The following is a 23,825-nucleotide window of genomic DNA, read 5'->3' as shown; positions in this document are numbered from 1 at the left end:
CAAACTGATAGTGCAATATAATTTTACAGCTCTCCTGGCAATAAATTGCCAACATGAACAGGAGGATGGACATCCGTTTATTAAGTCAAAAAATGAAAATATTTTATGGTGATGTGGATATGATGACGTGACTCAGATACAGTTTGGTATAAAAGCTGATGAAACTGGGTGAAGAGAATAAGAGGAGAAGAGAAAGAGGGACACACCAGTTGCTGTTATTCCAGGTTAGTGTGGCTAACTTGGTGTACTGTGTTATGCTACAAAATGTAACGTCACTCGTTATGCAAACAATATGATGAAAGGGACCTTTGGGTCAACATTTGAATTGTCAGAGTAAGTATGTATATATGAATATATTTATCTTTTGTATTTAAGTATTTTGTTGCGTGAAGCAGTGGTTCCTAACCTTTTTTTTTAACCATGGCACACTTTGATGGGATATAAAATTCTGTGGCACACTTACAATTTCTTATTAATGTATTTAGTGGTAATGCCCTCCATCTCATCTGATCCATACTGAAAATAATCTATTTTCTGTGACAAAGTTTTTTTAATAGATTAAATAGAGTTTATTTGACATATTTTCATAGTTCCTTACTCATGATGGTTAATTGGTGTGTGTACCCCTTTAATTGCCTTTTTTCATCAGATGTGTAGATTCATGTTTGTGTAAAATTGTACTTTTCTCTGATTTTTTATTCATAGATTTTAGATGTGTGGAAATGTTTTTTCTTTTTGCAATACACTATATATATCCATTGTTTAGCTGGAATGGAATGTTTGTATCCTTTATATTTGACTGTGATATGTGGTTGTCTCACCTAGCTATCTTAAGATGAATGCACTTACTGTAAGTTGCTGTAAGGAGTGTGTACTGGCGGCAGAGAAGTCAGGCGCAGGAGAGCAAAGACTGTGTTACAACGGCGCAGTTTTAATAATAAAAATCACCGTGAACAAAAACAATATACACAATGGGACAAAACCCCGTCGCACACCAGACATAACGTGCACAAGCACTTACAATAAACAATTCCGGACAAGGACATGGGGGAAACGGAGGGTTAAATACACAACATGTAATTGTGGAATTGAAACAAGGTGTGTGGGAATACAAGACAAAACAAATGGAAAATGAAAGGTGGATCGGCGATGGCTAGAAGGCCGGCGACGCTGACCATCGAATGCCTCCCGAAGAAGGAGAGGGACCGACTTCGGCGGAAGTCGTGACAGTACCCCTCTCCCCCCCCAGCCGCGCGCCGACACCGGCCTCGGGGACTACTGTAATGGTCGTCGTCTGATGAATGATCGGACCAAAGCGCAGCGTGGTAAGTGTTCATGATTTTTATTAACAACTGAACACTAGAACAAAAATAACAAAGTGCAAAACTAAACCGAAACAGTCCTGTCAGCAGAACACTAAACAGAAAACAACAACCCACAAAACCCAGGTGGGAAAAGGCTACCTAAGTATGGTTCCCAATCAGAGACAACGATAGACAGCTTTCCCTGATTGAGAACCATACCCGGCCAAAACAAAGAAATACAAAACATAGACAAATGAACATAGAATGCTCACCCAAATCACACCCTGACTAAACCAAAATAGAGACATAAAAAGCTCTCTACGGTCATGGCGTGAGGTGCAGGGCGATACGAACGAAGACGGTGGAACTCCTGCAGCATTGAAGGGTCCAACACGTCCTTGACCGGAACCCAGCAGCTTTCCTCTGGACCATACGCCTCCCACTCCACGAGATACTGAAGGCCCCTAGCACGACGCCTCAAATCCAGTATAGAGCGAACGGAGTACGCCAGGGCCCCCTCAATGTCCAGAGGGGGCGGAGGAACGTCCCGGAACCTCAGACTCCTGGAGCAGGCCAGCCACCACGGGCCTGAGGAGAGACACATGGAACGAGGGGTTAATACGGTAATTGGGTTGGAAGCTGTAACCTATAACAAACCTCGTTCATTCTCCTCAGGACTATAAATGGCCCCACAAACCGTGGACCCAGCTTCCGGCAGGGTCCACGGGGCCTTACTGCAGTGGCGATCTGCGTTCTCCTTTTGGCGCAGCATGGCCCGCTGAAGGTGAACACGGACAGCTTCCCATGTCTCCTCCGCACACCTGAACCAGTCGTCCACCGCAGGAACCTCGGTCTGACTCTGATGCAAGGCGCCAGAACCGGCTGGTACCCCAGTACGCACTGGAAGGGAGAGAGGTTAGTGGAGGAGTGGCGAAGCGAGTTCTGTGCTATCTTGTCCCAGGGCACGAACGCCGCCCAATGCCCCGGCCGGTCCTGGCAATAGGACCGCAGAAACCTGCCCACATCCTGGTTTACTCTCTCCACCTGCCCATTACTCTCGGGGTGAAACCCTGAAGTAAGGCTTATCGAGACCCCCAGACGTTCCATGAACGCCTTCCAGACCCTAGACGTGAACTGGGGACCTCGATCAGACACTATATCCTCAGGCACCCCGTTGTGCCGGAAGACATGCGTAAACAAGGCCTCTGCAGTCTGTAGGGCCTTAGGGAGACTGGGCAGAGGGAGGAGATGACAAGACTTAGAGAACCGATCCACAACGACCAGGATCGCGGTGTTGCCCTGTGAGGGGTAGATCGGTAAGACAGGTGCGACCGAGGCCGTAGTGGAACGGGTAAGGGTTGTAGCTTCCCTCTGGGCAGGTGCCTAGGAGCCTTACACTGGGCGCACACCGAGCAGGAGGAAACATAAACCCTCACATCCTTAGTCAAGATAGGTCAACAGTACCTCCCGCTCAAACAGCGCACTGTCCGACCGATCCCAGAGGAGGGTGACGTGTGGGCCCAATAGATCAACCGGTCACGAACAGCAGATGGGACGTACAGATGCCCAGCGGGACACTGGACGGGAGCAGGCTCTGCACGTAACGCCTGCTCAATGTCCGTGTCCAGCTCCCACACTACCGGCGCCACCAGGTAGGAGGCAGGGAGTATGGGAGTGGGATCCATGGGTCGCTCCTCTGTGTCATACAGCCAGAACAATGCATCTGCCTTCACGTTTTGGGAGCCTGGTCTGTAGGAAAGGGTGAACACAAAACGGATGAAAAACATGGCCCACCTTGCCTTGCAAGGGTTCAGTCTCCTCGCTGCCCGGATGTACTCCAGATTGCGGTGGTCAGTCCAGATGAGAAAAGGATGTTTAGCCCCCTCAAGCCAATGTCTCCACACCTTCAAGGCCTTGACAACAGCCAGCAGCTCCCTGTCCCTCACGTCATAGTTTCGCTCCGCCGGGCTGAGCTTCTTCGACAAAAAGGCTTCGGAGGCGTACCCGAGCGCTGAGAGAGCACGGCTCCTATCCCAGCCTCAGACACATCCACCTCCACTGTGAACGCCAAAGAGGGATCCGGATGGGCCAGCACGGGAGCCGAGGTAAACAGAGCCCTCAGGTGACTAAAGCCCTGTCCACCTCAGCTGACCACTGCAAAAGCACCGGGCCCCCCTTCAGCAGTGAGGTAATGGGAGCCACTACCTGACCAAAACCTCGGATAAACCTCTGGTAGTAGTTGGCAAACCCTAAGAACCGTTGCACCTCCTTTACCGTGGTGGGAGTTGGCCAATTACGCACAGCTGAAATGCGGTCACTCTCCATCTCCATGCCTGAGGTGGAAATGTGATACCCTAGGAAGGAGACGGGCTGCTGGAAGAACAGGCATTTCTCAGCCTTGATGTACAGGTCATGTTCCAACAGACGACCAAGCACCCTGCGCACCAGGGACACATGCTCGCCGCCTGTAGCGGAGTATATCAGAACATCATCAATATACACCACTACAACTTGCCTGTGCAGGTCCCTGAAAATCTAATCTACAAAGGCTTGGAAGACTGATGGCGCATTCATCAACCCGTACAGCACGAGGTACTCATACTGCCCTGAGATGGTACTGAAAGCCGTCTTCCACTCGTCTCCCTCCCAGATACGCACCAGGTTGTAAGCGCTCCTGAGATCTAGTTTGGTGAAGAAGCGCACCCCGTGCATTGACTCAATCGCTGTGGCTATGAACGGTAGCGGGTAACTATACCTCACAGTGATCTGGTTCAGACCCCGATAGTCAATACACGGACACAGACCTCCCTCCTTCTTCTTCACAAAAAATAAACTTGAGGAGGCGGGTGAAGTGGAGAACCGAATGTACCCCTGATGCAAGGAGTCTGAGACATATGTTTCCATAGCCTCTGTCTCCGCCTGTGAGAGGGGATACACGTGATTCCTGGGAAGTGCAGCGTCTACCAGGAGATTTATTGCACAATCGCCCCGTCGATGGGGTGGTAATTGAGTCGCCTTCTTTTTGGAGAAGGCGAGAGCCAAATCGGCATATTCAGGGGGAATGCGCACGGTGGAGACCTGGTCTGGACTTTCCACCGTAGTAGCACCAACGGAAACCCCTAAACACTTCCCCGAGCACTCTTGCGACCACTCGTGAGAGCCCTCTGTGGCCAAGAAACAGTGGGGTCATGACAAACTAACCAGGGTAGGCCTAGCACCACGGGAAACGCAGGAGAGTCAATAAGGAAGAGACTAATTCTCTCCTTGTGACTCTCCTGTGTCACCATGCCCAGAGGAGCGGTGGCCTCCCTAATCAACCCTGACCCTAATGGTCGACTATCTGAGGCATGAACGGGGAAGGGCATAGCCACGGGAACAATGGGGATCCCTAAACTATGGGCGAACGATTTATCTATAAAATTCCCAGCCGCGCCTGAATCACCGAGTGCCTTATGCTGGGAATGCGGGGAAAACTCAGGGAAAGTGACATACACAAACATATGTGCAACAGAGGGCTCTCGGTGAGAATGGTGCCGGCTCACCTGGGGTGGTGCCAGAGCGCCCTGCCTGCTGCCTCGATACCCAGAGGAACCAACCCGGCACCGACCGGCAGTGTGACCTCTGCGGCCACAGATGGTGCACGAGCTGGAGTCTCCCTGCGCACCGCCCTCCCAGCTTAATGGGTATCGGAGAGGGGGTGCGGGGGGATGGAACCAACAGACCCCGATCTGAACGTCCGCCGGTAGCCAGCAGGTTATCCAGCCGGATGGACAGGTCCACCAGCTGGTGGAACGTGAGGGTTGTGTCTCTGCAGGCCAACTCCTGACGGGCGTCCTCGCGCAGACTGCACCGGTAATGGTCGATCAGGGCCCTGTCGTTCTATCCCGCGCCGGCAGCCAGGGTCTGAAACTCCAGGGCAAACTCCTGGGTTCTCCTCATCCCCTGTCTCAGATGGAAGAGGCGCTCACCCGCCGCCCTACCCTCAGGCCGGTGGTCGAAGACTGCCCGGAAGTGGCGGGTGAACTGAATATGCCGATCATTCAGAGATCCTCACTGAACTTCTGGAGAGAGTTTGCTGCACTGAAAGTAAAGGGGCTGAATAATTTTGCACGCCCAATTTTTCAGTTTTTGATTTGTTAAAAAAGTTTGAAATATCCAATAAATGTCGTTCCACTTCATGATTGTGTCCCACTTGTTGTTGATTCTTCACAAAAAAATACAGTTTTATATCTTTATGTTTGAAGCCTGAAATGTGGCAAAAGGTCGCAAAGTTCAAGGGGGCCGAATACTTTCGCAAGGCACTGTACATGTACACTACCAGTCAAAAGTTTGGACACACCTACTTTGTAGAATAATAGTAAAGAAATCAAAACTATTAAAGAACACATATGTAATCAAAATATATTTTAGATTTTAGATTCTTCAAAGTAGCCTCTCTTTGCCTTGATAGCTTTGCACACACTTGGCATTCTCTCAATCAGCCTCACCTGGAAAGCTTTTCCAACAGTCTTGAAGGAGTTCCCACATACGTTGAGCACTTGTTGGCTGCTTTTCCTTCATTCTGCAGTCCAACTCATCCCAAACCATCTCAAATGGGTTGGGGTCGGGTGATTGTGGAGGCCAGGTCATCAGATGCAGCACTCCATCACTCTCCTTCTTGGTCAAATAGCCCTTACACAGCCTGGAGGTGTGTTGGGTTATTGTCCTGTTGAAAAACAAATGATAGTCCCACTAAACGCAAACCAGATTAGATGGAGAATGCTGTGGTAGCCATGCTGGTTAAGTGTGCCTTGAATTCTAAATAAATCACAGACAGTGTCACCAGCAAAGCACCCCCACACCATCACACCTCCTCCTCCATGCTTTTACGGTGGGAACTACACATGCGGAGACCATCCGTTCACCTACTCTGCGTCTCACATAGACACGGCGGTTGGAATCAAAAATCTCAAATTTGGACTCCAGACTAAAGGTCAAATTTCCACTGGTCTAATGTCCATTGCTAATTTTTCTTGGCCCAAGCAAGTGTCTTCATATTATTGGTGTCCTTTAGTAGTGGTTTCTTTTCAGCATTAACTTTTAACAAGGCACACCTGTTAATTGAAATGCATTCCAGGTGACTACCTCATGAAGCTGGTTGAGAGAATGCCAAAAGTGTGCAAAGCTGTCATCAAGGCAACGGGTGGCTACTTTGAAAAATCTCTAATATAAAATATATATTGATTTGTTTAACACTTTTTTGTTACTACATGATTCCACATGTGTTATTTCATAGTGTTGATGTCTTCACTATTACTGCAACGTAGAAAATAGTCAAAATAAAGAAAACCCTTGTATGAGAAGGTGTGTCCAAAGTTTTAACTGTGACTGTATGGCATTGAACAACCCAATGCCATGATTAATTAGTGAAAAAACACACACACATCTCGTTCATGTTTTCTTTAAACAATAAAGCTCATTTACCAATATTTCTGAAAATGGATACATAGCGTTTCTGAATTAAACTCTTAAAATGTAACAGCCTGAGCACACTGGACTTGAAACAACGATACAGATGTAACCATTGAATGTATTATCTGACCAGGCACTAGTGCTCCCATATCAAAATTCCATGTGCATTCCACAGGTCACATTTATAAGGGAGTTTTCAAAAAAAATATAAAGATTAGGAAAAGTTTCAAGGCACACCAGTGGGGAACCACTGGAGTAAAGTATCACTGTAAAATATGTCTCATATACAGAAATAAAAGTATTTTAATTATTTCTGTCTGGTTACAGTCAAGACTACATGAGCACTGTGACCTTCTATTGATGATGTACCTACATTTAGTCTTTTAATGAAGATTTTAAAAAATCTGCCACACCTTATTGACTGTGAGGCAAACCTTCAACAATTCACCTCCTTATTCTCCCTCTACTGTAACATCTTGTTTGGGATTTTTATCTTTAAACCCCCGTGGGGAATTGTTCCAGAATATGTCTGTCAATGTCTCCTATCTTTGATAATCTACTATCATGGAAATCAGTTTACATTACATTTATTTCTCCACATTCTGCCTCTCCCTCTCTGTATCTCTCTCTCTCTCTCACGCTCTGTCTCTCTCTCCCTGTCTCTCTCACTCTCTGTCTCTCTCTCTCCCTGTCTCTCTCACTCTTTGTCTCTCTCTCTCCCTGTCTCTCTCACTCTCTGTCTCTCTCTCTCCCTGTCTCTCTCACTCTTTGTCTCTCTCTCTCCCTGTCTCTCTCCCCCTGTGTCTCTCTCACTCTCTGTCTCTCTCTCTCGCTCTCTGTCTCTCTCTCCCTAGACAAACCAAGGCTTCTTCTTTAGCTTGGAGACTTCATACCCAGGGTCATGCCTGTGAACCTATCCACTCTGACTGTTTGCCTGCTAGGCACAGGTAATGGTTTGACACCTAGACATGTGACGTGTTCAGTACAAATGTAGCATTTCTTATTTTACCATTTAGTCAATTTTCTTACATTTGGTGCCTAATGAATACCACCCTGATTAGTTGTAAAAAATCTACACAAATCTATATAAATAAATATGTATTTACACACATATCAAAACAAATGAGCATTGAGTAATGAATTCATTTGAAAAAACTACAATTTTATATGTTTTTGGAGGTGCTTGTGTGAACAATGGTGACTGTTAACTCTTTCCTCTTCTTTTATTGTCAGCCATTCTCTGTGCAGACATTTATCCTGCATCTTCAAACAATACATCTACCCCAACAGCACCATCTGTAAGCCCAGAGGATACTCCTGCCAATGTGTCCACCCTCGCACCTTCCACCACTGGTACTAACACCTCTGCTCCAGGGACTGACCCCACATCTAACCCCACAGAGGCCAAGAGCACCATGGTCTCCACATCCGACCAGGCAAATGAAGAAGCCACAGAGACAATATTGTCAACTGGCGAGATAGCCGGCATTGCTGTCGGCAGCATTGCTGGAGTGGCGGCTATTGGTGAGTGTAATACGCACACCGACACATGCACGCAAACACATTCACCGCAATTACCCTGGGCCTTATCTATTCATTAACAGAACAGAGGAAGGGCAAACCCAATATTGAACCATGAAAGTGATACCACACTGGTATCATCATGGTTTCATGCTGTTCCTGTGTAACCAAATTAATGTAAATGCTTCTATTATGGCAGCCCCAACTACCAAATCAGAGGACAAAGGAAGTAAACAGACTATACTGAGGGCAGGGCCTGGTTTACTAAGGCTAACTCTAGTAGTTGTGGTCACAACAGGATTCAAAAAGAATGCAAGATGACCTACAAACAAAACAGACAAACATGCATATGTCAATGAGAATGCCTGCTCCAGGCTACTCCTGCAACAGCAATTTGTTTGTCAGCGCAATTTAAAAAAAAAAAAAGGATTTGAAAACCAAAATTAACGTTTCTTAATGGAGAAGTCCAAGTAATCATTCATCTGTCTGTTGTCTTCCATTTGGTTCTTCATTAACATGGCCTGGATGTAGGCATATCAGGGTTATAACAGCCTCCCTTCTAAGCCTGAGCCTAACTAAATATTTAACACCTCTATGTGAAGTGAACCCTCAGTTTCATGTAATTTGTACAGTAGTGTGGAAATGTAACATTTGTGATAGCCTTCCTTAATGACATTGACTTACAACTTTCTTCCCAAAAAATAAAACCGAACTTTCTAATATAATGATATAATATCTATCTTTCTCTCTTTCCCTCTCTCTCCCCCTCTCCCCTCTCCCCTCTCCCCTCTAGGTGGAGGGATCTTTGCTGGTCTGAAGTTTAGTGGTAAGCTGGCAGGTTAGTGTTGCTAGACGGGACTGGACAGTGCTGGGTAAAGATAAGCTGAGTGGGTTGGTAATCGGAGATTCGATTGGCCTGAGACCAGTCCAAGACTCTACATACTGCACAACCACTGTGGGAAAAAACAGAGCCCTCTCACCTTCCTCTATCTGAAACCACTGCCAACCAACACATTGAGACCTTAATTTACAACTATACAGGAATGCAGATTGCATTACAATCTGAAATGTTATACTGTGCTCAGTCGAGATAATATACTACTTCTACTGCTATATATATATATATATATATAGCAGTAGAAGTAGTATATTATCTCGACTGAGCACAGTATAAAATTCCAGATTGTAATGCAATCTGCAATCTGCATATATATATATAGGGAAAGCATATGCATATATATATATATATATATATATATATATGTGTGTGTGTGTGTGTGTGTGTGTCTTTGCATTCGATTACACACTGAACTGTATATCACATGTTATGCATGGCCACAATGTAGCATTCAGCTGTTGATGCATATGCTTTCCCTATCTAGTGAGAGCATACAGTATATGGGGAAAAAGGAGAACAGTGTCTGAAAAAGACAAATGATAATATGAAATAACATGATAGCTACAGTATTTATTTAATATATGGTAGCAAATATATTTTAATATTATGGTTCACCGCACATCTTGTGGTGACAGCTTAACCGTGCTTTGAACCTTCTGCTAAGTGTCTTTTTAAACATTTTTAGATGATCAATGATTTTTGTTGATTGATTTAATGATTTAGTTTTTTTGTCATTAAACATTTTAAGATGAGAATGGATGATCACATGGGATTTTGAATGTTATTTCCTCAAAAATGATTATGCACACACTTTATTTCACAACAAAATACCATGATAATTATGGTATTATGGTCACAATGTAAACACCTCATTTTGAAATAAAGACCAAGAGTAGTTGTGTGACTTTGTTGTGTTTTATTTGTGGCGGTGAAGGTGCCAGTTGAGGGATGTGGCCCCTCTCCCCTCCCAGCTCTGATGGTGTGCTCTCTGTCTGCATGCTTTCATTATGTCTCAGCACTTAGTTTGATTAACCCATTGACTGGCAAGACAGTTGTCTTACCTGACCAGCACTGAATGGGTTCAATGATTGAAATGTCATAGTGTGCGTTCCAAATTATACCTGATTCCCTATATAGTGCACTATGTTTGTACCATATGGCACCATATTCCTTATATAGTGCACTACTTTGGGCCAGGGGCCCTGGTAAAGAAAGGGGAACTTTATAGGAAATAGGATGCCATTTTAGATGCAACCAAAGTGAAATCTAACAAACACTGCAGGCCTGATAGACTGCAGACAGGAATGACTCCCCACTGACCTGTTTTCACACAGACAAGCCAGCAAATAGAATACATTATTACATGTCTGCAAAGAGATAAACTTTTGTTATTGACCAAATACTTATTTCCACCATAATTTGCAAATAAATTAATAAAAAATGCTACAATGTGATTTTCTGGATTTTTTTTCTAATTTTGTCTGTCATAGTTGAAGTGTACCTATGATGAAAATGACAGGCCTCTCTCATCTTTTTAAATCAAATCAAATCAAATCAAATTTTATTTGTCACATACACATGGTTAGCAGATGTTAATGCGAGTGTAGCGAAATGCTTGTGCTTCTAGTTCCGACAATGCAGTAATAACAAGTAATCTAACTAACAATTCCAAAACTACTGTCTTGTACACAGTGTAAGGGGATAAAGAATATGTACATAAGGATATATGAATGAGTGATGGTACAGAGCAGCATAGGCAAGATACAGTAGATGGTATCGGGTACAGTATGTACAATGAGATGAGTATGTAAACAAAGTGGCATAGTATAGTATAAAGTGGCTAGTGATACATGTATTACATAAGGATACCGTCGATGATATAGAGTACAGTATATACGTATGCGTATGAGATGAATAATGTAGGGTAAGTAACATTTATATAAGGTAGCATTGTTTAAAGTGGCTAGTGATATATTTACATCATTTCCCATCAATTCCCATTATTAAAGTGGCTGGAGTTGAGTCAGTGTCAGTGTGTTGGCAGCAGCCACTCAGTGTTAGTGGTGGCTGTTTAACAGTCTGATGGCCTTGAGATAGAAGCTGTTTTTCAGTCTCTCGGTCCCAGCTTTGATGCACCTGTACTGACCTCGCCTTCTGGATGATAGCGGGGTGAACAGGCAGTGGCTCGGGTGGTTGATGTCCTTGATGATCTTTATGGCCTTCCTGTGACATCGGGTGGTGTAGGTGTCCTGGAGGGCAGGTAGTTTGCCCCCGGTGATGCGTTGTGCAGACCTCACTACCCTCTGGAGAGCCTTACGGTTGAGGGCGGTGCAGTTGCCATACCAGGCGGTGATACAGCCCGCCAGGATGCTCTCGATTGTGCATCTGTAGAAGTTTGTGAGTGCTTTTGGTGACAAGCCGAATTTCTTCAGCCTCCTGAGGTTGAAGAGGCGCTGCTGCGCCTTCTTCACGATGCTGTCTGTGTGAGTGGACCAATTCAGTTTGTCTGTGATGTGTATGCCGAGGAACTTAAAACTTGCTACCCTCTCCACTACTGTTCCATCGATGTGGATAGGGGGGTGTTCCCTCTGCTGTTTCCTGAAGTCCACAATCATCTCCTTAGTTTTGTTGACGTTGAGTGTGAGGTTGTTTTCCTGACACCACACTCCGAGGGCCCTCACCTCCTCCCTGTAGGCCGTCTCATCGTTGTTGGTAATCAAGCCTACCACTGTTGTGTCGTCCGCAAACTTGATGATTGAGTTGGAGGCGTGCGTGGCCACGCAGTCGTGGGTGAACAGGGAGTACAGGAGAGGGCTCAGAACGCAACCTTGTGGGGCCCCAGTGTTGAGGATCAGCGGGGAGGAGATGTTGTTGCCTACCCTCACCACCTGGGGGCGGCCCGTCAGGAAGTCCAGTACCCAGTTGCACAGGGCGGGGTCGAGACCCAGGGTCTCGAGCTTGATGACGAGCTTGGAGGGTACTATGGTGTTGAATGCCGAGCTGTAGTCGATGAACAGCATTCTCACATAGGTATTCCTCTTGTCCAGATGGGTTAGGGCAGTGTGCAGTGTGGTTGAGATTGCATCGTCTGTGGACCTATTTGGGCGGTAAGCAAATTGGAGTGGGTCTAGGGTGTCAGGTAGGGTGGAGGTGATATGGTCCTTGACTAGTCTCTCAAAGCACTTCATGATGACGGATGTGAGTGCTACGGGGCGGTAGTCATTTAGCTCAGTTACCTTAGCTTTCTTGGGAACAGGAACAATGGTGGGAGAACTTGCACAATTGGTGGCTGACTAAATACTTTTTTGCCCCACTGTACATACAGTGCCTTGCAAAAGTATTCACTCCCATTGGCATTTTTCCTACTTTGTTGCATTACAACCTGGAATTTAAATAGATTTTTATTTGGATTTCATGTAACGGACATACACAAATAGTCCAAATTGGTGAAGTGAAATGAAAAAAATAACTTGTTTCAAAAAATTCAAAAGAATAAAAACGTAAAAGTGGTGCGTGCATATGTTTTCACCCCCTTTGCTATGAAGCCCCTAAATAAGATCTGGTGCAACCAATTACCTTCAGAAGCCACATAATTAGTTCAATAAAGTCCACCTGTGTGCAATCTAAGTGTCACATGATCTGTCACATGATCTCAGTATAAATACACATCTGTTCTGAAAGGCCCCAGAGTATGCAACACCACTAAGCAAGGGGCACCACCAAGCAAGCGGCACCATGAAGACCAAGGAGCTCTCCAAACAGGTCAGGGACAAAGTTGTGTAGAAGTACAGATTAGGGTTGGATTATAAAAAAATATCCGAAACTTTGAACATCCCACGGAGCACCATTAAATCCATTATTAAAAAATGGAAAGAAAATGGCACCACAACAAACCTGCCAAGAGAGGGCCGCCCACCAAAACTTACGGACCAGGCAAGGAGGGCATTAATCAGAGAGACAACAAAGAGACCAAAGATAACCCTGAAGGAGGTGCAAAGCTCCACAGCGGAGATTGGAGTATTAGTCCATAGGGCCACTTTAAGCCGTACACTCCACAGAGCTGGGCTTTACTAAAGAGTGGACAGAAAAAAACAATTGCTTAAAGACAAAAATAATCAAACACGTTTGGGGTTCGCGAAAAGGCATGTGGCAGACTCCCCAAACATATGGAAGAAAGGTACTCTGGTCACATGAGACAAAAATGTAGATTTTTGTCCATCAAGGAAAATGCTATGTCTGGCGCAAACCCAACAACTCTCATCGCCCCGAGTGCACCATCACCATGCTGTGGGGATGTTTTTCATCGGCAGGGACTGGGAAACTGGTCAGAATTGAAGGAATGATGCATGGTGCTAAATACAGGGACATTATTGAGGGGAAACCTGTTTGTCTTCAAGAGATTTGAGACTGGGACGGAGGTTCACCTTCCAGGTTCACCTTCCAGCAGGGGGAGGGTGAATAGTTATGCACGCTTAAGTTCTGTTTTTTTGTATTATTTCCTGTTTGGTTCACAAGAGAAAATATTTTGCATCTTCAAAGTGGTAGGCATGTTGTGTAAATCAAATGATACAAACCCCCCCAAAAAATCTATTTTAATTCCAGGTTGTAAGGCAACAAAATAGGAAAACTGCAATGGGGGGAATACTTTCGCAAGCCACTGTAGGCTGAAAACAGAGAACATAAAAACAACACATACAAAAACATTAGAACAGCACGTCATTGTCACTACACACACTGGTCTGTACAGTGTCTCTTGGGGATGATGTTTCTATGACCCCAAGCTGGTGCTGGTTCTCTATCTTCATGCCAAAGTTTTCATGCGTTTTGCAAGCACATGTTTCTCTGTCTGTGACTCTTCGCTGGCCCATCCATAATGGCTTAAGTTTAAATAATTGAGGCTTGGAAAGGTTGTACCTTATCAGACAGAAATCTTCTATGAAGATAGTGTCCATTAAGGCTCTCTTACGGATTATCGGGCCCTTTTTCTGAATTTCTCAGGATTCACCATTTATTACAGTGGAAACTTCATCTTGATAGCGGCTACCAAGTTTGCGCATTACTCTTCTCTGGCTGTTATTCGGTAATGTTCTCTGATTATTTATTTTTGTAGTTTTCTTCTGGACCTCTCTGCCTTCCATGTTGACAATTACGTGCTTCCTCTTGGCCATCATCTCAAGTCATCTTTTCAGTCTTTTCTTTAGGATTATCATCTCTTTGGTCCTCTCCTGCAGCTTCTCTTCTTTTTAACGCAACTTTGACCTCAATTTTGATAGTGTTTTCTTTTTTCTGTTCCTCTTTTTGTGTGATTCCTTTGGGGTAGATGTCTTCATTGGTCCTGGTGTCTGTAGAGATGTCTCTCTTCTTTTATGAGTTGAGTTGATGGCAGGGACATTTACCTGCTGAGGTGAGAATGGCTGTTCTCTTGGGGAGGCTGTGTCTTCTTGAAGATTTTGAATAAATTCTTCATTTGCTCCTTGAACATGTTGAAGCGTATCATCTTCCTGTCTTGATGGTGTTATGTCGAATGCTGCTTTTAGCTGTTTCTTTCTTCTGCAATAACTTTTTGAGTTTTCCTGCCACAGTTTTTTCTTCTTTTCATGTTGCTTCTTTGTCAGATCTTGAGTTTTCTTGATTTTACAATTTTGAGTTCGTTTTTGATATCTGGAACTGGGAAGGAAGCATGACATGAAATGAGCATGTCTCAAAACATGGGGAAAATCTGACTGTTATGGACACGTAATCCTATAGTAGAGACTGAATGGCTTACAGACTGTGTGTGTGTGTGTGTGTGTGCGTATGCATCCAAGAGTAGGGACTGAATGGCTGTGTGTCTGTGTGTGTCTGTGTGTACACATCCTATAGTAGGGACTGAAAAGGTTACACACTGTGTGTGGACATCCTATAGTACAAACTAAATGGCTTACTGATTGTGTGTGTGTGCGTGTTTGTGGTGGATGTGTGACTTCCTATGGACAATGTGTGACTTCCTATAGACACTGTGTGACTTCCTATAGACAATGTGTGACTTCCAATAGACAATGTGTGACTTCCTATAGACACTGTGTGACTTCCTATAGACACTGTGTGACTTCCTATAGACACTGTGTGACTTCCTATAGACACTGTGTGACTTCCTATAGACAATGTGTGACTTCCTATAGACACTGTGTGACTTCCTATAGACACTGTGTGACTTCCTATAGACACTGTGTGACTTCCTATAGACACTGTGTGACTTCCTATAGACACTGTGCGACTTCCTATAGACACTGTGTGACTTCCTATAGACACTGTGTGACTTCCTATAGACACTGTGTGACTTCCTATAGACCCTGACAAAATTCAGAAAAAAAGTTCACACCAACCCAGAACTGCTGGAAGATTACAGAAGGAAGGAGAGAGAGAGGTTAGGGGTTGGAGAGATTACAGCAAGGTTAATTAACATAGGCTACCTATAGACTATATACAGTGCCTTGCGAAAGTATTCGGCCCCCTTGAACTTTGCGACCTTTTGCCACATTTCAGGCTTCAAAGATAAAGATATAAAACTGTATTTTTTTGTGAAGAATCAACAACAAGTGGGACACAATCATGAAGTGGAACGACATTTATTGGATATTTCAAACTTTTTTAACAAATCAAAAACTGAAAAATTGGGCGTGCAAAATTATTCAGCCCCTTTACTTTCAGTGCAGCAAACTCTCTCCAGAAGTTCAGTGAGGATCTCTGAATGATCCAATGTTGACCTAAATGACTAATGATGATAAATACAATCCACCTGTGTGTAATCAAGTCTCCGTATAAATGCACCTGCACTGTGATAGTCTCAGAGGTCCGTTAAAAGCGCAGAGAGCATCATGAAGAACAAGGAACACACCAGGCAGGGCCAAGATACTGTTGTGAAGAAGTTTAAAGCCGGATTTGGATACAAAAAGATTTCCCAAGCTTTAAACATCCCAAGGAGCACTGTGCAAGCGATAATATTGAAATGGAAGGAGTATCAGACCACTGCAAATCTACCAAGACCTGGCCGTCCCTCTAAACTTTCAGCTCATACAAGGAGAAGACTGATCAGAGATGCAGCCAAGAGGCCCATGATCACTCTGGATGAACTGCAGAGATCTACAGCTGAGGTGGGAGACTCTGTCCATAGGACAACAATCAGTCGTATATTGCAAACATAAATATATAAAACTGTATTTTTTTGTGAAGAATCAACAACAAGTGGGACACAATCATGAAGTGGAACGACATTTATTGGATATTTCAAACTTTTTTAACAAATCAAAAACTGAAAAATTGGGCGTGCAAAATTATTCAGCCCCCTTAAGTTAATACTTTGTAGCGCCACCTTTTGCTGCGATTACAGCTGTAAGTCGCTTGGGGTATGTCTCTATCAGTTTTGCACATTGAGAGACTGAAATGTTTTCCCATTCCTCCTTGCAAAACAGCTCGAGCTCAGAGAGGTTGGATGGAGAGCATTTGTGAACAGCAGTTTTCAGTTCTTTCCACAGATTCTCGATTGGATTCAGGTCTGGACTTTGACTTGGCCATTCTAACACCTGGATATGTTTATTTTTGAACCATTCCATTGCAGATTTTGCTTTATGTTTTGGATCATTGTCTTGTTGGAAGACAAATCTCCGTCCCAGTCTCAGGTCTTTTGCAGACTCCATCAGGTTTTCTTCCAGAATGGTCCTGTATTTGGCTCCATCCATCTTCCCATCAATTTTAACCATCTTCCATGTCCCTGCTGAAGAAAATCAGGCCCAAACCATGATGCTGCCACCACCATGTTTGACAGTGGGGATGGTGTGTTCAAGGTGATGAGCTGTGTTGCTTTTACGCCAAACATAACGTTTTGCATTGTTGCCAAAAAGTTACATTTTGGTTTCATCTGACCAGAGCACCTTCTTCCACATGGTTGGTGTGTCTCCCAGGTGGCTTGTGGCAAACTTTAAACAACACTTTTTATGGATATCTTTAAGAAATGGCTTTCTTCTTGCCACTCTTCCATAAAGGTCAGATTTGTGCAATATACGACTGATTGTTGTCCTATGGACAGAGTCTCCCACCTCAGCTGTAGATCTCTGCAGTTCATCCAGAGTGATCATGGGCCTCTTGGCTGCATCTCTGATCAGTCTTCTCCTTGTATGAGCTGAAAGTTTAGAGGGACGGCCAGGTCTTGGTAGATTTGCAGTGGTCTGATACTCCTTCCATTTCAATATTATCGCTTGCACAGTGCTCCTTGGGATGTTTAAAGCTTGGGAAATATTTTGTATCCAAATCCGTCTTTAAACTTCTTCACTACAGTATCTCGGACCTGCCTGGTGTGTTCCTTGTTCTTCATGATGCTCTCTGCGCTTTTAACGGACCTCTGAGACTATCACAGTGCAGGTGCATTTATACGGAGACTTGATTACACACAGGTGGATTGTATTTATCATCATTAGTCATTTAGGTCAACATTGGATCATTCAGAGATCCTCACTGAACTTCTGGAGAGAGTTTGCTGCACTGAAAGTAAAGGGGCTGAATAATTTTGCACGCCCAATTTTTCAGTTTTTGATTTGTCAAAAAAGTTTGATATATCCAATAAATGTCGTTCCACTTCATGATTGTGTCCCACTTGTTGTTGATTCTTCACAAAAAAATACAGTTTTATATCTTTATGTTTGAAGCCTGAAATGTGGCAAAAGGTCGCAAAGTTCAAGGGGGCCGAATACTTTCGCAAGGCACTGTATATGCTAATTAATCTTGCTGTAATCTCTCTTACCCCTAACCTCTCTCTCTCCTTCCTTCTGTACTCTTCCAGCAGTTCTGGGTTGGTGAACTTTTTTTCTGAATTTTGTCAGCCTAGCCTTTGCTAAAGCTTTCTTTTTGTCCCTTGCTGACTGTCTGCAATTAAACAGGACATAAAGCACAATATGAACAATTAGTAAATCATATTTAAATTAATAGTTAATTATATATATTTTAAAATATAGTCTGTATGATTAAATTCTCATTACTGAAACAGAAGTTCTCTACTGCAATTGGCCTTAAATTGCAGCAGTAAGTGAGAATGGTGATGCAGAGGATGAGGAACCTTAGCATGTTTTGCTAACAATAGAGAAGACATGATGACTAAGCACATTTTTTCTCAATGTACATAATTAGACATTAATGAAGGATATTTTCATAGAAAATGTCAAATCTAAAAAAAATCTAAATGTGGAAACGTACCTATATCGGTAATGATAATTAATACTGTTGTGTACGCCGTCTGACAAGAGAATGTTTAACTTTTAACTGGAGAAATATAAATAGATCTGCTTACCTGGTAGCCATCTTGAAGGTACTGGCAGATGTGTTTCTTCATTCAAAATCAAACTTTATTTAAAATTCTGTGTGTGTGTGTGTAAACAGTCCTTCAAAAATGTTGCGGAGGATGAGAACATCAGTCATGGACACTTATTTTTTCCACTATTTGTTCATTATTATTACACATGAATATTCAGTTAATATTTTTTCTGTCATTTGAAAACATCTAGTAGAACATCCATTTATTTTTTTCAGAATATTTTCATTTTACTCTGCTTAAATTACAACATAACATACATTCAGACAGAGCTGGACACATTGCGGTAATGAGAATTTCAGCAGGGAATGCAATAAAATACAAAACTTGTCACGTTCTGACCTTAGTTCCTTTTATATGTCTTTGTGTTAGGTTGGTCAGGGCGTGAGTTGGGGTGGGTAGTCTATGTTCTTTTTTCAATGTTATATTTCTGTGTTTGGCCTAGTATGGTTCTCAATCAGAGGCAGGTGTCGTTGGTTATCTCTGATTGAGAATCATACTTAGGCAGCCTGTTTTCCCCATGTTGGTTGTGGGTGTTTCATTTCTGTTTAGTGTCTGTTCACCTGGCAGAACTGTTTCATTTTCTCTTCGTTATTATTTTGTGTAGTGTTCAGTTTGTTCTATTAAATCATGACGAACACTTACCGCGCTGCATTTTGGTCCTCCTCTCCTTCCACCAACGAAAACCATTACAAAACTAATTAATTCCTAATTAATTCCTAACTAATTTCACATCGGCTACACAAGGTAGAGAACATTTATTTTTATTATGATATTTCGTTATATTACTAAATTACATGTTTTGTATTTAATATCATTACTGCCATGGTATTTTAATGGTTTCATGAGAATGACCCGGATGATCTCCGCATGTATATTTCCCACCATAAAGCATGGCGAAGGAGGTGTTATTGTGTGGGGTTATTTGCTGGTGACACTGTCTGTGATTTATTTAGAATTCAAGGCACACTTAACCAACATGGCTACAACAGCATTCTGCAGCGATACGCCATCCCATCTGGTTTGCGCTTAGTGGGACTATCATTTGTTTTTCAACAGGACAATGACCCAACACACCTCCAGGCTGTGTAACGACTATTTAACCAAGAAGGAGAGTGATGGAGTGCTGCATCAGATGACCTGGCCTCCACAATCCCCCAACTTCAACCAAACTGAGTTGGTTTGGGATGAGTCGGACCACAGAGTGAAGGAAAAGCAGCCAACAAGTGCTCAGCATATGTGGAAACTCCTTCAGGACTGTTGGAAAAGTATTCCAGGTGAAGCTGGTTGAGAGAATGCCAAGAGTGTGCCAAGCTGTCATCAAGGCAAAGGGTGGTTATTTGTAGAATAATGATTTGATTTCTTTAACACTTTTTTGGTTACTACATGATTCCATGTTATTTTATTGTTTTGATTTCTTCACTATTATTCTACAAAGTAGAAAATAGTAAAAGTAAAGAAAAACCCTTGAATGAGTAGGTGTTCTAAAACCTTTGACCGGTAGTGTATGTCTTTCAATGTGGCAATTTTTCTACAGACTCAAAATCATTATGAGATGCTACAAAGACATCATAGTCTTATATTGCATCATAAATAAAATAAAATACAATTTTATTTGTCACATGCTTCATAAATAACAGGTGTAGACTAACAGTGAAATGCTTACTTACGGACCCTTCCCAACAACGCAAAGAGTAAAAGAATAGAAATAAAAATTTAAAATAATAATGAAAGGAATAAATACACAATAACTTGGCTATATAAAAGGGGTCTCAGTACAGAGTCAGTAACCAGACCATAATGCATTATACTCCAACCATGTTGAGAGAGAGCGAGAGAGAAAGAGAGTGACAGAGAGAGAGAGAGAACAAAAGAAAAATAAAGATAGAAAGAGTGAAATAAATAAAGAGAGGTTTTAGAAGTCTATCATACATCTCTGTTAGTCCAAGGCTGTGTCACTGCATAAGCAGCGTGGACTTTAGCCCTGATCAGCCCAGAGAGGGTTTACGACATGGTCATTAGTTATGAAAGTGTCAACAGACCCTGTTTAGCCAGAGTGGGAGGGTACACAGTGAAACAGCACAGATGTACGTTACCACTAATATCCCAGAGGTGTGTGTTGCCGTGCTGGAGCCATATGGAGTATGTGTGTGTGGGGTGAAGGGGTTGCTTGTGTGTGTGTGTGTGAGTGTGTGTGTGTGTGTGTGTGTGTGATCATATATATGTGAGAAACGGCATGTAATGTGTTTACGCATCCGAGCAGTGAGAAAGTGATATGCATCTTTTTCCAAGTGTGTGTATAGAATATATACTGTGTAGAGTAATGTATAGTGTGTGTGTGTGTGTGTGTGTGTGTGTGTGTGCGCATGCATCCTTCAAGGTCTATATAGATTTGAGGGGGCTCTTTGTGAGATCAAATGCGGAGCCTTATAGGTCAAGTAGCGTCTAATGCACAGACAGAGAGGCAGCAGCGAAAGGAGCAACATCTCTCTCCCGCTCCCTCCTTCTCTCCCTCTGCCCCTAACTGAGCAGACCATAAAAAATTCATCCCACACTGAACAGCTGCTTTCTAAACAGGATCCAATTTAATCCAGCACAGCACCCTGTTCAACTAAACCTTCTAAGCTGCACTCGCCAGCCTTAAGGGGGGGGGGGGGGGGGGGAGGAGACACCAAGGGTAAGAAAAGGGAGAATGAGATTGGGCTGGAAAGAGGGAGAGAGTGCACTGACAGAGTAAGAGGGTGGAGATAGAAAAGGATAGAGAGCACCATGAGAGGCAGGAAAGAGGGAGAGAGAGGGAGAATAAAAGAGGAAGGGAGGAGGATGAGAGAGACAGATAGAACCAGGAAAGAGGGAAATAGAGGGAAATAAAACCAAGAGTGAAATAAAACCAAGAGTAAAAGAGTGGAGAAAGAAGAAGAGAGGAGGAGAGAGAGAAGAAGAGAGAGGGACAGAAAGGGTAGGACATAAGGCGAGAGAGCACTGAAAGAGATAAAGAAGGGAGCCAGAGGAGAGAGACTGAAAAGGGTAGGACATAAGGCGAGAGAGCACTGAAAGAGATAAAGAAGGGAGCCAGAGGAGAGAGACTGAAAAGGGTAGTAGAAAGGGACAGAGAGCACTGAAAGAGATAAAGAAGGGAGCCAGAGGAGAGAGACTGAAAGGGGTAGTAGAAAGGGACAGAGAGCACTGAAAGAGATAAAGAAGGGAGCCAGAGGAGAGAGACTGAAAGGGGTAGTAGAAAGGGACAGAGAGCACTGAAAGAGATAAAGAAGGGAGCCAGAGGAGAGAGACTGAAAAGGGTAGTAGAAAGGGACAGAGAGCACCAAGAGATCTAAAGAGGGAAGAGAAAGGATGTGAACTTAAAACAGGTTGTTAGCTACTACCACTCATGGAAATATGTTGACCACCACTGGAAACCTACTGTAGCAGGACTTCCACAGAAAATGCCCTGTTAGGTTAGGATGGGACAGGATAAACTTTCATCTTTTGAAGGAACTTAAGGAAGGCTTGTATAAATTATGCGGAGGCTTGTTCAGAGAGGGATGGCAGGGCACAGTAACGGCACTATGTTGCCACCATGTCAATGATGGAAGGAGGTGTGTTGTGGCCTCTGGGTTCGGGCAGAGGCTTACGGGGTAGTGTTACCCCTGACACACCAGCCAGGACCAGGCTAGATAATTCTATCCTTCTTCTCCTCACAAATTGGGTTCCTCGCAAACAGATAATCTGTTTTAGCCTGGGAACCTAATCTGCCCTGTCACTGAGAACATACACACACCTACAAATGAGACAAACACCCAACTGAAACCCTGTACGCGGAATTATGTAAGAGCATCCTCAGAGTACAGAGAACAACTCCAAACTCCAAACAACAATCGCCTCTTCTGATTAATATCCAAAAAAGAACAAGTGAGCACCACTCCTACCAAAGCCCTCAAATGCCAAAAGTTGACCATAGAAAAGAGTCCCCTCTGCCAGCTGGTTTTGAGGCTCAGTTCACTAACCCATACCCATATAACAAAGCCTCATGAAAGCACTCAGAAAATCTGGCCCAACCAAATCATCACAAAGCAAAAATAAAAATATAACACCTATTGAAAAGACACCACAAAAAAATCTAAGTAAACACCAATGCTATTTGGCTCTAAACAGACAGTACATGGTGTCAGACTATGTCACCACAGTGACTGATAGAAAACTGAGAAAAACACGGACTATGTACAGACTCAGTGAACACAATCTGGCCATAGAAACTGGCTATCACAGACAGATCTGGCTACCCAGAGAGGACAGGTTATACTCCCTCTGCCCTCAGAGAGAGGTCGAGACAGAGCTGCAATTTCTCCTACATTGCCAAAACTATACAGACTTACGGGCAGTTTTCTTTCCTAAAATTGAAAACAAATAAAAATTTAGCTTCTTGCCACACCCGTAGGGACAGCCAGTGGAATGACCAACCAGAGCAATAATGTCACTTTTTGTGCCTTTCTCACTATTTAATTATTGTCTTCATTTCTTACTGTAGTGTCCTGTTAATTGTTACTACTCATTGATTATTATTATTTGTCCAATTATTATCTATCTGTGTCGTCATTGAGGTTACCTTTAAATAATCCCCAAACAAAACTGTCCACTGTGTTTGGGCCAAACTACTGCTACTGAGGACTTAGACTTGAATAACCTTGAAGGATACACACCCACACACAGTTAATATCCCATGAGACAATATTAGTGGAGACAACACCCTCCAGTGGCTAAAGAATTAACCAGCATCACTTCTCATGTTGACCTCATGGCCCGTATTCACAAATCGTCTCAGAGTAGGAGTTCTGATATAGGATCAGTTTTGGCTTAATTGTGTCATTATGAATGAGATTGCATTATTTTGCTGTTAATACAATCTGACTAGACATCCACAGCTCCATCTCTGAATGTTCCAACCCCATCCCGTAGCTCTAAGTGCTGGGCTGACGCTTTGTTGCTTTTTGAATTAGGGATCATGCCTTAAATACTCTGAATTGTTTATAGTAATGGTTAACTGGGCAACAAAATCCATTTATAAAGATAATTTGGAGTGTCACGTCTACTCCCACTCTCTTTCTCCAACGCTCGACGTCGGCAGTCTACTAACCACCTGCCCTGGCAACAATCATTACTCACACCTGCGCCCCATCATTACGTACACCTGGTCATCATTATCTCCTTGATTAATCTCCCTTTGTTTAGCCCTCAGTCGACAGCAGTCACAAGGTAGTATTGTTTCTCTCACGTTCTGTACGATTGTCATGTTCTGTTCATCTGCATTGTTTCT

General features: G+C 43.4%; 1 protein-coding gene and 1 pseudogene across 2 annotated transcripts; one reads left to right on the top strand and one right to left on the bottom strand.

Moving 5' to 3' along the window:
• Positions 1–153: 153 nt before the first annotated feature.
• Positions 154–10,078, top strand: LOC110533464 (uncharacterized). 2 transcript variants are annotated; one of them, XM_021617694.3, is made up of 4 exons: positions 154–224; positions 7,610–7,702; positions 8,046–8,279; positions 9,070–10,078. In XM_021617694.3, the coding sequence occupies exons 2-4, from the start codon at positions 7,657–7,659 to the stop codon at positions 9,117–9,119; spliced, it is 330 nt and encodes a 109-aa protein (XP_021473369.1). In that variant the 5' UTR covers positions 154–224; positions 7,610–7,656; the 3' UTR covers positions 9,120–10,078. The 2 variants fall into 2 exon arrangements, with proteins under 2 accessions (XP_021473369.1, XP_021473368.1); XM_021617693.3 differs by having other exon boundaries at positions 7,989–8,279.
• Positions 10,079–13,877: 3,799 nt separating this feature from the next.
• Positions 13,878–19,169, bottom strand: LOC149979956 (uncharacterized; annotated as a pseudogene).
• Positions 19,170–23,825: the final 4,656 nt, after the last annotated feature.

This window comes from Oncorhynchus mykiss, chromosome 10 (genome assembly GCF_057628025.1).
Source record: "Oncorhynchus mykiss isolate SJ-2025 chromosome 10, ASM5762802v1, whole genome shotgun sequence".
In the NCBI taxonomy this organism is placed as follows: domain Eukaryota; kingdom Metazoa; phylum Chordata; class Actinopteri; order Salmoniformes; family Salmonidae; genus Oncorhynchus; species Oncorhynchus mykiss.
This window is presented reverse-complemented; position numbering and strand designations above follow the sequence as displayed.